At 36.0% G+C, this 12,486-nt stretch overlaps 1 protein-coding gene across 3 annotated transcripts in view; it reads right to left on the bottom strand.

Annotated features, from left to right (window-relative positions):
• Positions 1 to 1,620: 1,620 nt before the first annotated feature.
• KIDINS220 (kinase D interacting substrate 220) overlaps positions 1,621 to 12,486 on the bottom strand; it is a 74,819-nt gene continuing 63,953 nt past the window's right edge. For all 3 annotated transcript variants that reach the window (XM_088162385.1, XM_014895006.2, XM_088162384.1), the window contains 4 exons: positions 9,452 to 9,598; positions 7,597 to 7,695; positions 5,826 to 6,074; positions 1,621 to 4,002 (listed from right to left, as the gene is read on the bottom strand). In XM_088162385.1, the coding sequence (XP_088018511.1) occupies positions 2,734 to 4,002; positions 5,826 to 6,074; positions 7,597 to 7,695; positions 9,452 to 9,598 (1,764 nt within the window). In that variant the 3' untranslated portion in view covers positions 1,621 to 2,733. The remainder of the gene's footprint in view (positions 4,003 to 5,825; positions 6,075 to 7,596; positions 7,696 to 9,451; positions 9,599 to 12,486) is intronic.

The following is a 12,486-nucleotide window of genomic DNA, read 5'->3' on the forward strand; positions in this document are numbered from 1 at the left end:
ATGTGAAAAAACCATTAAACATTTACAGTAACCAACGTATATTTCTGTTACATACTAAAGGACACTTAGTACTCTGTTGTATTAAGTATTCCATTTCCTTCTTTGTTTTTTCCTCTCTCCCTTTATCATACTACCACAGTTTCATCTGTTGGCTTATGAACACCTGTATTAAAAAAACTTAAAAGTTCATTCTGTCTAGTTATTTTTCTGCAAGTAGGTTCTGAGAGTCAGTTATATTTACTGTCCTGTTAAAAGCCAGCTTTTATGCTGTTCTTAAACTGGCTATGAAGCCTTCATATTCCCCAATTCTAGGAACTTTGCTAGGAAGGAATTAAATAAATAATCAGTGAACACATTTGATGATATAAACTACAGCCTGCATTACTACATAATGCAGTTACAGCAGTCCATGAAACTGGACTGAACCACTGTAAGGAACTGGAATGACTTTAGGTTCCTACATGTCAGGGTGGCATGGATCAACATACCCAAAGGGAGAATTCATTAAGTCCTGTGCCATCTTACATAGGCACTTTCTAGCAACTATTGCTTCCTAGTGATGGTAAGCAAGTCCACTGGTATTAGTGAACACAAGACAAACACTGAAAAGTTTTCCAGTCAACCACCTCTTTCATCCCAATGCTGGTACTTTATGAAGACTTGAGGAATAAAACTTTCAGGAAGAAAAATACCTCAAAAACATATGACAATTTGTCATTCATCTATTTGAAAGACTTAAGATAAAATGATTCAAAATAATTGTTATCTTTTGTCAATACTCTATATCTGAATGAAGAAGGCTACACTTGTCTTTTCTTACTAAACAATGATTATAAGTATCTTTCTGTCAAAAGCTTTTACATCCCAAAAATGGCTGAGAGCAGAGTAATCTTATTTTAGTACTTATAAGTACTCTTACTTTTAAGATGAAGAACCCAATCCAAAAAACTGTTCCCAAAGACTTGGCAAAGTATTACAAAGCTACACAGGCTTTGAGGGCTTCCTATTTTGTTTTGGAAGGCTTTTTGGCTAACTATTAATCTAATAGTGCACACAAGTTTCCAGTGCTTCTGTAACGCTTTGATGAGTAAATTTTAATTCAACCAAATAACATACCAACCAAATCCAGAAATGTACAGATCACATCTCCAGTCCTGAAAGTATAAGACATCCATGGAATGAAAAAACAGAGAGCCAAGATAAAGGCAGAAACACTTCTGTTGACTCTGGCATAGAAATGCATCCTCTTGATTTGGAAAACAAAGGCCAAGACCACAAGGTCCCTTGGGAAGCATGTGGTTGGAGATGCACTGAGACACAAGCAAAGCTGTGCAGAGTTATCACCACATGTGACTGCCAAAAAAGCAGGACTTCTGCTCTGGACTAGTGAGAGGTGTCCACTTCTCTGCAACTCATAGCACTTCATTTAGAAATGTCTGCTTTCATAATTTCATTTATCAAATTTACTTTTATACTTAACTAGTCTTATATTAAAAATTATATTGTTTCAATGCACTTTTAAAAACTGAACCTGAGAAACCCATAACAATATGGATTTATAATTTTTATCAAGTGAAGAAACAAAATACTGCAAATAAAGAGAAATTTGGACACGAGCCCAACATGCCAATTTATTTTTTATTTTCTATTAGCAGACTCTAGCTTGAACAATTCTTCCTCAAAACCATGCAGACTTCACTGGACAGTACAAGTATTTGCTATAACATCATTCAGGTACATTACTTAGATGATAAAAAAAAAATCTTCAAACACTGTACTTCAGAAACAAAGAAGCTGGAGTACAGCTTTGACAAGATTCCAAAAGGTATGCATTAGTTTTAAAATGGAAAACACTGCTTATTTTTCTTTCCATAACCAAATGATAAACACTGTACCAAGGAAAAACCACACACAGCCACAAATGCTTCAAAAATTCAAACATCATATTCATACTTTATCCTTAGAATAGTTTAATGTGGTGGTTGCATCTACTGAGACCATCTATTCAGTGACTGCAAAATTGCGTATAAATAAATAAGGGATCACTAAGTCAATGATAAGGTATTACCTTATAAATAACTGCCAATTCCAGTGACACATCAAGACAATGTTCCTTACAAACATTATCACCACTCTACCCAAAGTCCACAAATTCAACAGTAACTACTGAACATACAGAGAGCAAAAGTGTACATATAGCCAAACAAGTACCTTAACACTCAAATTTCAACGTATGTAATTTATGTTGCACACATTAATTCATAAATTAATGCAAAGTTTGGTAAGGGTGTCACAGGTTGTGATATTCAATGTTCTGGCATCTTGTATATCAAATGGCAAGGATGGACAGTATTAACTTGCAAATATGGACAATTAACGGAATGTTTCCATGGGATAAGTAATACATATCCCAAGAGAAAAGCAAAATTTCATTGTACTTTTCATAATTAAACCATACTTCTGTAAAATCTACCCTGACCAAACCTTTGCACAGTGTTTTAACAAAGAGCTCATTTTCCATGCTGACAACTACTGCTTTTATATGTGGGGAAGGTCTGAAGTAGTTTGCGTCTTGTAAAAATTACTCCTCCTTTCAGAGAAAATGACTGAAAATAATCTAGGCTTTCTTTTACAATATTGAAAGCTTGAACTACAGAGATTAATGTAACCACAGACTGACAAAGAATTCCAAGCTACAATTCACGAGCATACTCTTTTTAACCTGGCTGCTTTTCACAGGATACTCTCTCTTTCTTCTCCAAAACCAGCCCCCTCTGAGGCTGCAACGGTGTGGAGCTCTGATGAATCTTTTGAAAGCCTGGTATAACTTGAACGCTGGCCTCGCTTGTGAGCAACCGTCTTCAGGTTCTCATTCTGAACTGCAGTTGAATTGGAACCCGAGCCAGGGTGCAGGATAATTTGAGATGGATCTCTGATACCTTGTATTTCTTCAAAATTTTGATTAGCTCGATTGCTTGGAGCACTGTTGTTATTTAAGGTGACTGTACTAGGGGTTCTGTTTAAATTATAGACTTTCTGGCAGGCTGGCCAGCTCTCTTCAGGGCTGCTTGCTATCAGGCTGCTTTCAGAAGGGCTCTTCTTATCTTCTGAGCAAATAGACATGCGAACCACAGCTGGATCTTGAAGGCCACTAAGGCTGTGTGGAATTCCTCTTTTTGCACTGTGACTGTCATCTTCAAGCTCAATGAGATTTGCCTTTTCAAGCTGTGAATCATCTGCTCCTTCATTGTGGAGGGAATGATTTGGAGAACTTTCATTGGATCTTACACCAGAGTCAGACGAATCTTTCTTATCTAAAAGGGCATCTGTCAAATACTCCTTTGCTTTGATGAAGGTTCTAATAGGTTCAGAACCATGTTCTGGAGATTTGGGTTGCTTCTCTATTTTTATATCTGTTTTCTTATCTTTACCTTCCTTAAGAAGTGGAGTATTATCTGATTCTTCAGTTCCTGACTCATCTTCATCACTGGGAAGTTTCTGATAGCGGAGAGTAACTCCCTTAAGCTTTAAATCTGCAGCCTGGAAAATACTTGTTCTTTCCAATGACTTCTTTCCTGGGAGAAGCTTGGAACCAGACTGATCAGATTTTTCATCTTCTTCAGTAATAGGATCCAAAGGAGATGCATCATTAGTAGAAACACCAGAAGTACTGTAATCAACATCATTCCTCTTCAGCAAAAAGGACTTTCTTCCATCATCTTGTTTCTGTTCACCATCTTTTCCTTTTTCCTGCTCTGCACTGGAGTGCAGGGAGCCCCCCGACGTGCTCTGGCCCATATAGAAAGCACTTGAGCTATGAGGGGAGGACCTCCCACTTACTGTGGTAGAACTGGCACCTCCTTCTAACTGTGACATTTGAGCAATATACTCTCTATATGCATCTCTGTACTCTGCCTGCACCTTGTCTGTGAGCTTTGATATTTCAATACTAGAATCTTGAGAGTTAAGACTTGAAAGACTTGGAGTTCTACGAGTTTGTGACTGGGAAAAAAAAGAAGAGAGAAAGGTAACAGTTAAACTATTTACTTTTTACTTTTATCAATATTCTTAAATAACTCAGAGCATTAAGTATATATGTATTATTTTCATTGCTGCAAATGAGACTATGTAAGTGCAACTGTAAACAGCATAATCAAAATATGCTTACTATAAACATATATAGAGTCACACACACAAAACAAGAAAATATTCTTATTGTTGGTTCCCATAATGGAAAATTTCCACAAAACAAGCATTTTATCCAGTGCATTTGAGACTAACTCTTTTGAGTATATAATTATAAAAACTGGATTTGTATGTCAAGATGGGCTTTTCTAATACATTTCATACATTTATAAAATTTGCATTTTATATTAGAAAGATGGCAAGGATTCATATAAATGTTGAACACGTATCAAAAACATTTTTTAAAGACTCCCACCACACATACTTCAATATATCCTGGCAAAATTCCATTGCATATATCTGATTTAAGAAAAATCAGTTTTCTGACAAACATAACCCTCTTTGCCTCCATGTCTGCTTTTAGAATTTGGTTTTATTTCTCACTACCCTACTCTGATTTGATTGGTAACAAATTAAACTCGTTTCCCCAGGTGCAGTCTGTTTTGCCAGCGATGGTCCCTGGTGAGTGATCTCTCCCTTTCCTTATCTTGTCCTACAAGCTTTCCATTGTATTTCCTCTTCCCTGCCCACCTGAGGAGGGCAGTGATAAAGAAGATTTGGTGGGCACCTGGCATTCAGCTAGGGTCAACTCACCATAAGAGAACAGCTGCAATACTAATCAATATTGACTTAAAAAATTCTAACAGGTGAATTCTAACATTTTCTTAAGGGCAAACCACCTTTCTCATGCCTTTGATTCAACTTCAGATTACTATATAGGCATAAGAAGCACTGTTTATTCAAACACATTAAATGTGCATAATACCACTTTGGTCTAGAAAAAACATACATTGATACTCCATGCAAATGGGCAGTAAGGGTAATTAGTATCCTACAAACACACACAAGCGTGCATGCACACACTCGGAATTATCTGGGACAGAAATCTATCTCTAGGTATCACCTATAGTTAGGAATTTGGGGTGTCTTTTTATTTTGTTGCACCTTCAAGATTTTATAATTTACTTTTAGAGATGAAAAGGGTTCACCCCACTGGGTTCGCCTTTTTTTTTTTTTTTTTTTTTTTAATTCTAACCACTATTTAGTCACCAACTGATTTGTCTTATTTCTTAAGGACAGACAAATGAAAATCCAACACTTCAGGTGGTCTCATAAGATGCAGAAGAAAACTGACCACAACTTAAGGCAGAAACCACAGCTGGAGAAGGATGTCAGTTCTGGAATCTATGAACAGGTCATGCATTGTAAGGACAAGGTTCTGATGTCATGGAGCACTGTAGTTGTCCACTATCAAAAACCTAACAAATATATTTGTTGAATGGGCTAACCTCTGTTTAGAACATAGCTAAAATACTTAATACACAAAGCCTGAATAATACGAAAATACAGAAGCCTTGGAAGACACCACCCTAGGCTAGATGAGGAAAGCATGATAGCTTTAGTTTTTTTGTCCTGAAGAGTGATTACTGGACAGTTTTCAGATAGCAAAGACTAAAGACTTCAACTCAGCGTATGGTTACAAGTTCACATTTCTGCAGAACTAGATTTTACCAAGACTGAGAACTGAAAGCATCTGAACTGTCCTAGAGACTTATTTCTTGTCATGTCTATATCCAAGACTGGAAAAAACCTCTTTTCCATACAGGTAAGCAAGCAGAGTACATTTCTCTATTAAATACCTGCCAACTTAAGTTACTGTGACGTGGAGGAGCTTCATCAAGACCAATTGTGTTGAGTTCTTCAAAGCTGAAGTTCAGTGTGTAGGGAGCTTGACCAGCAAGACCAGTGAGCTCAGTGTGAGGCAGCTCGGTGTTATGGGCAGGACGGCGAGTAAGGTCACTGTGAGCAATCGTGGCTGTACCGTGCTCCATTGCTCCACGAGCATCTTCCTGAGCAGCCTGGTTTTCTGAATTTCTCATTTCAAGTATCTTAACACACAAAGAGAGACAGTTTAAGTGTAATTACATAAACAGAAGAAGTTCTGAAAATTGATAAACAAGATTTCCATTAAAAATGGGAACGAGAAGTTCACAGCTGAAGTGTACCTGTATATGCAGTTTTGACCACAAAAAAGTACAAAGAAAAATATTTTCATAATTATTTTGTATTTACAAATTATTCTTATAACTGCTCAAACCCTTGAAGGAACTCATATGCCACAAAAACACTTAAGTTCTTATAAAACTAGTAAGTGATAAATTACAAATTTTAAAGCAAAACCAAACACTTCATATCTAACAATAAATCTCAGAATGGTGTTCTCAAGACTGACTTACAGTTGAGAGACACACTGTTATTTCAAGAAAGAAAACTGGCAACAGTCTAAAAATACTTAAGAGAAAACTCAGTTCTCTGTGATGCATAACCCTCACTATAACAGCCTGGGTGCCCAATTCCTTGCACTTATTGTTACACATATTTTGAATTCCCTGACTAACGTCAAGAGTAGGGCAGAGATTTAAAAAAGAGTTAAGTTCTGGCCATTTCAGAACTTAATTTCATTAAAATAGGCACATTTCAAAAAGAGAACTGTCTTGGGTTGCAATGCAGGATATAACCAAAAGTATGTATTCTATAACCATTAGTTGAAACCAGGTGAGGCAGTACTCTTTATCTTTTCCACAGCCCATCCTTCCTTCAGGGAGATATCTTCTGTTAATGGCCCATTGAGTCCCACTGCATGACTGATAAAATTACATCATCCCATTGGGAGGTGCTCCAGCCAGGGGGAGGAGCCAAGCATTTCCTGCCTAGATAAAATCAGATTTGGAACATCAGAGCAGCCTTTTTTCACTGGATTCCAGAGGGAAACCAGACCCTTCAACATCATCGCTGGACCTTTGGAGGAAAACTGCACCCTTCTACAGGAGCACTGCTTCAGCTGAACCACATCTGCCACCCAGGAGAACTGCAGCCACCATTTAATGGGACTGCTACCAACACCCTGACTGACAGGGTGTCAGGTTGTATCCTGACGCTGTCAGTGTTTTGGTTTTTTGTATTACTGTATTTTTATTTTAATTTTCCTAGTAAAGAACTGCTATTCATATTCCCATATCTTTTCCTGAGAGCTCCTTAATTTCAAAATTAAAATAATTTGGAGGGAGAGAGTGAGTTCACATTTTCCATTTCAAGAGAGGCTTCTGCCTTCCTTAGCAGACACCTGTCTTTCAAACCAAGACAGGAACCCACACAGGAAAAAACATATTCCATAAAAAAAAAGAAGCAAAACTTCAGAGTTCACAATCAATTAACACGCAAATCCATACGCAAACAGTTACTTATTAGTGCCGAAGACAAAAAGACAAAGGAACAAAATAGCAGACGTATTCATGCTTTAAGACAATACTTACAAACTTAAAGATGATGACAACAAGGAAGCAACCAGAAATTTAAAAAAATATTCATATTGAAAAAGACTAATTTGTGATGACCTGAAGAAATTCTTACCATGCTCCTGAACAGGTGCCAGTCACCAAAATTCATATTCATTTCTTTTTTCAGTTCATCAATGTTGCACTGAGCCAAGACACGGCCATTTATATTTGCCTAAAAAAATCAAACTAAATATTGTAAATTATGGACACAGGACTTATGGCCTGGCACTAAAAGGCTAAAAATGTAGAGGTAAAGCTAGATGCAGTCTACCAGTGAGATTTCCCAAAGTCACTATTAAGTCCAATTCTATACAATAACAATATGATTTTATAGAAGTATATTTAGTGATGATTTCTGATGAACAAGAAACACCTATGTGTCATGGGAAAAAATGGAAATATTAAACCCATTAAAAGGTATATGAAAGGCAATATGATAATGTCCTATATACAGATGTAAGGAAAGAACACATAAGTGGTGGAAAATTTCAGGGACAATAATCCACATTAATCTGCTTAAATTTCTCCAACTCAGTACCCAAATGGACTACAGACACATTTGAAGATAATCAGACAATGAAGTCCCAGGCAGCATCTGACCCCTGGCTTGAGGCATCTAAGATCAACTACTACCTCCATTAAGTTCCCCCTCTGCTTAAAACAGAAATCATCATCAGAAATGGCAGGATAGAATATTAGACTTCGTTCTAATGTTCATCATCAATCAGAGATCAACACAGAAATGCTTAAAGAACATCTATATTCTAGAAAGGCGATTCCTTACATTTGGCACGTTTATATAGTGCTTAACTTCCAAAAGCAGCAAATTCAACACAAAACCATTTTCATTACATAACAACCAGAGGTATTTCTCTTTATACCATGCATCAGTGTATGGACAGAAGGTAAAAGAGGAACCATGTCTTAGGAGAGCAGACAGAAAATGGAAGACCCAAGTTGAGAGCTCTGCTTATACTCTCAATGGTTTTGTTCCCATATCCCTGCAGATGGTCTTAGTCAAACCAGGAAAAAGACCAGGCTGAGCCCTTTTCTTCCTTCTTTTTTACATTATATCCCTTGTAAAAAATGCAAGAATATGTTAGAGATAACTGATGAGGACATTCTTCTTGCACTCTGGAGCAACAGAAGCAACTGAATTTTTCTGCAGCTTAACTTAATGACCTGCAATGTAACATCCTACTTCTTGTTTTAAGTAACTTCGCTGAAGCTTCCTATGATAAACCTGTCTCTTAATCCTTGAATCAAATCCTTCCCATATTATTTAAGAAATGATAGATTCCAGGACAAAGTGAACTCAGCAAAAACACTGACTAATGACAACCTTCATATTTTTCCCTTCTTTCTTTGTGAAAAAGAGCACACAGAATGGTGAAAAAAAAAGTTAAAGAGCAAAAAACAATTCTGTTAATGTATCTATCACAGAAAAGTGGAGAGGCAAAAAAATATACAGTGATCTTTTTCTGAAGCAAATAGATGTGGACTGTGATAAAGAAATGGAACCATCTTCATCACTCATTTACAACAAGGGAGATGTGCCAATTTTTTCACAGAGAAAAAAGAAAGGGATATTTCTACCTAGATATAGAACACATTTGCAACCCTTTTTGTTTTTTAATAACACATAGCAATTTTGAAAACATTTTTCTTGCTTCTCTTCTCAGAATAACCAGTCTCATCAGCATTTATATTTCTGACTATTTGTCCTTTTCAGAGAGCATTTTCTCTGAAAAATGAATGCTTGTATCAAAATGTCCTCCAAACTTGTCATGCATAGAACTTAGGATGCTATTTTAACATCTGATGTGTTTAAATAAACATTTTCAAGAGAAGAGGCAACTAAATATTTTCCTTTTCTTGTGTATCTCCATGCTTACAAAGTAAACACATAAATGAAATTCAGCTGATACCTTTTTTATAGTTGAAGAATACTGAGGTAGCATGCTCTGGTCCAGACCATCTATCTGCTTGAGCTTCTCACACACAGCTTCCACACTCATTGTGCTCAGAGATACATGTGACACTCCTGTGGCTGACCCTGTGCCTGCTCCTGCTCCCTGTAAGTGAGAAAACGTGCATGTAAGACTTGTTCCAGTACTCGGTACACCCAGAAATTCACAATACACACTAACACAAATCAAGCTGTGTTCAACTACATTTTAAAATTAAGAGATGAGAAAAAGAAGGCACAGGCATTTTTAATTACTATCAGAATATCTATATATTGGGAAACATTCATTATACATATTTATAGGAGGAAAAAAACAGCATCTTGAGTCCTGCCTTTGTGACAAAATAACCCTCTTATATAATTTTAAGAAAAGAAACATATAAATCAGAAATATTAAGTACAATTTACAATGCAGTTTCACTCACAATTTTTCCCCTAAGTTTAGTAGGTAGTTTGGTTTTGGGATGTTTGAGGTTTTTTCTTAAATAATGCAGATACAACTTTGATTTTTCTGTCTTAGAAACTCCTCATTTACTATCAAACAAAGATGACCTAAAACTCAAAGACACTCCAAACAAAGATAACTCCTCAATTACTTGGATTAATTAGGTAATTTTATCAATAACTGTTCATTTTCCAAAGGTTCCTTCAGTTCTTTGCAACATCAGCCAAGGGGCTGTGTACCACAGTACTGAAACAGCAAAATTGCAAATGCCCTACAAGATACTATGAGGATGCTTCATGTACCTCAAACTTGGGCAAGATTCAGGTAGAAATTATTTATAATTCAGCTCTGTAATACAAAAGTTGTCCTGTTAATGTTGCTACCTTCTGAGAAATTCAAAGAAAGGGTGGAAAACTAAAACAAATGCATCTGCATGTACAAAGTACATTAAGGCAGTACGTTCTTTAAAAAAAACCACATTCCCCCTGGATGGGAACCTATGCACAGTTACACTAGTGATTCTAAAAGCAAAATTAGAATCAGTTCTATCAGTTACAAAATATTTGTATGCTCTCCATTTGTGAGGGAGGTTGCACCCTCCCTTTTTTCTGAACATGAAGTTTTGGGTTCAGCACTGTAGACTGTGCACCAAACAGCTCATTTTGGGAAGATGCAGAAGAGCTTCTAAGCTTCAGAGGTCATCATCACATGCACAAACCTTGGGATACAAAAGTCCATTTTGACTATCCAGTTAACCAAGTGTTATTATAGTCCTCAAATCACCAATGAAGACAGGTTTTGGGGTTGTAATAGTGTCCTCATTTTTATTTAATTACTGTGAAGGTGTTTAATTTTTCAGAATTAATATAAATTACTAGATTCCAATATATTGCTTATGACAACCAAGAGTTATCACAGAGAACGCCGCTAGCCTTATCTGAATTATCTAAACAAGGATATTTACAAAGAATTTATTCAACTACTAATTCCAAGGCAGTAATCCAAAACCCCATTATTTACTACCTCAGAGTTATTTCTGACTTACTGTTATCAAAGATATCCTGATCTGGGGAGCTAGGCACACTCCCCACTCAAGGTACTCTGAGTTTCAAAGTTTAGGTGATATTACATGTAATTTCCCCAAAGTTCTCCATCAGATGTCCTTGAAATGAAATATAAGGTGTGTAACTATAAGCTTCATTTGGGAACACTACTGGGAGTTGAGGGGAATTTGAACCTGGCAGTTCACACACTTGCCTGGAAATAGCTGGGGCATCAATCTTTGTTTCTTTAACCATTCCTAATTTTTTTTAATGTCATGTCAACTGGATAACAAACAAAAAAAAGATACATCCCATTTTCTGGGAAGGCAATCTACCCATATTTTTGCAGAAAAATGAAACTTTTTAATTCCACTCCAGTCTAGGCACTTAAACTAGGGTTTGGTATTCCTTTAGAGGACATGCTAGCTACTTTTCAGATTCTGCAATGTCTCCCTAATTAGGTGTCTACAATACCTAATTAGTTATCATATAGGCATCTAAAGGACAAATTTTAGTCTGATTTTTAGCACATCTAAAATCTGTATCATGTCACGGATATAAGCCAATCATCAAAATAATGGAAATGACAGAATGAAGCCTTCCCCATAACCTATTTATCATATACTTCTTTTATGAACATCTTTAATTTTCCTCTTGAAGAAATCACTGTGGGTTTTTCTTCAGAATACCAGCTTTATCCATTATTTCCTCATAAACACACTATTTACTATTGGCATGAGTTAGATAATACATCAACAAAGACAAGATACTAAGTTAATTCAAATCTTAATTATTTTTTGAAAGAAGGCCTATCAATTAGAATAAAAGAAACTGTTATAGCCAAAATTACATTGTGGCACCACTAAAATAAATGATTCCTAAGCAATATGTGTTAGCAGTTGCCTTTGTTATCAGAATGTATTAAATACATTATCTATGATATACCCAGAAATAAATGAAAAAAAGTTTTATACACTTCTAATTTAACAGATTCTCGTTCAGATCAAAATATTTTTCTAACAATCAAGGACAAGCAATTCTTTCTGCATGCATTAAGATCTAGTTTAGAAACTTTGTTTTCAGTGTATAAAAAAGATGCATAAAAGCTGAAATATTTAGACTATTTTTGTAAAAGTGTGAACTGTTTGAAATAGATGCACATTAATCCAAATCATTCTTTATGAAAAGCACTCTCTGAAGAATAAGTAATGTAATAGCTTTAGGGATATTGTCATCATGTAAGTGAATTAAAACTGTACTTAAACTGACACATTTTTCAGCCTTAGTGGTTTTGTTAGAGATGCTTAGAGAACATTAGTCTGAAAAGTATTTGCCATGCAAAAGCTAAAAGCAGCTTGTCAAAACAAACCTCAAGGCTAGTAATGAGCATTAGTTTACAGACAGCCCAGCATGAAGCACCAGTATGATAGCTTCTGGAATGACTCTGAAACAAGTGAATGAGAATTCACAGAAAGTGGCTGTACCTGTCTGTTTTTGTTTAACTCA

The sequence above is a fragment of the Sturnus vulgaris genome, chromosome 3 (genome assembly GCF_052056855.1).
Source record: "Sturnus vulgaris isolate bStuVul1 chromosome 3, bStuVul1.hap1, whole genome shotgun sequence".
In the NCBI taxonomy this organism is placed as follows: Eukaryota; Metazoa; Chordata; class Aves; order Passeriformes; family Sturnidae; genus Sturnus; species Sturnus vulgaris.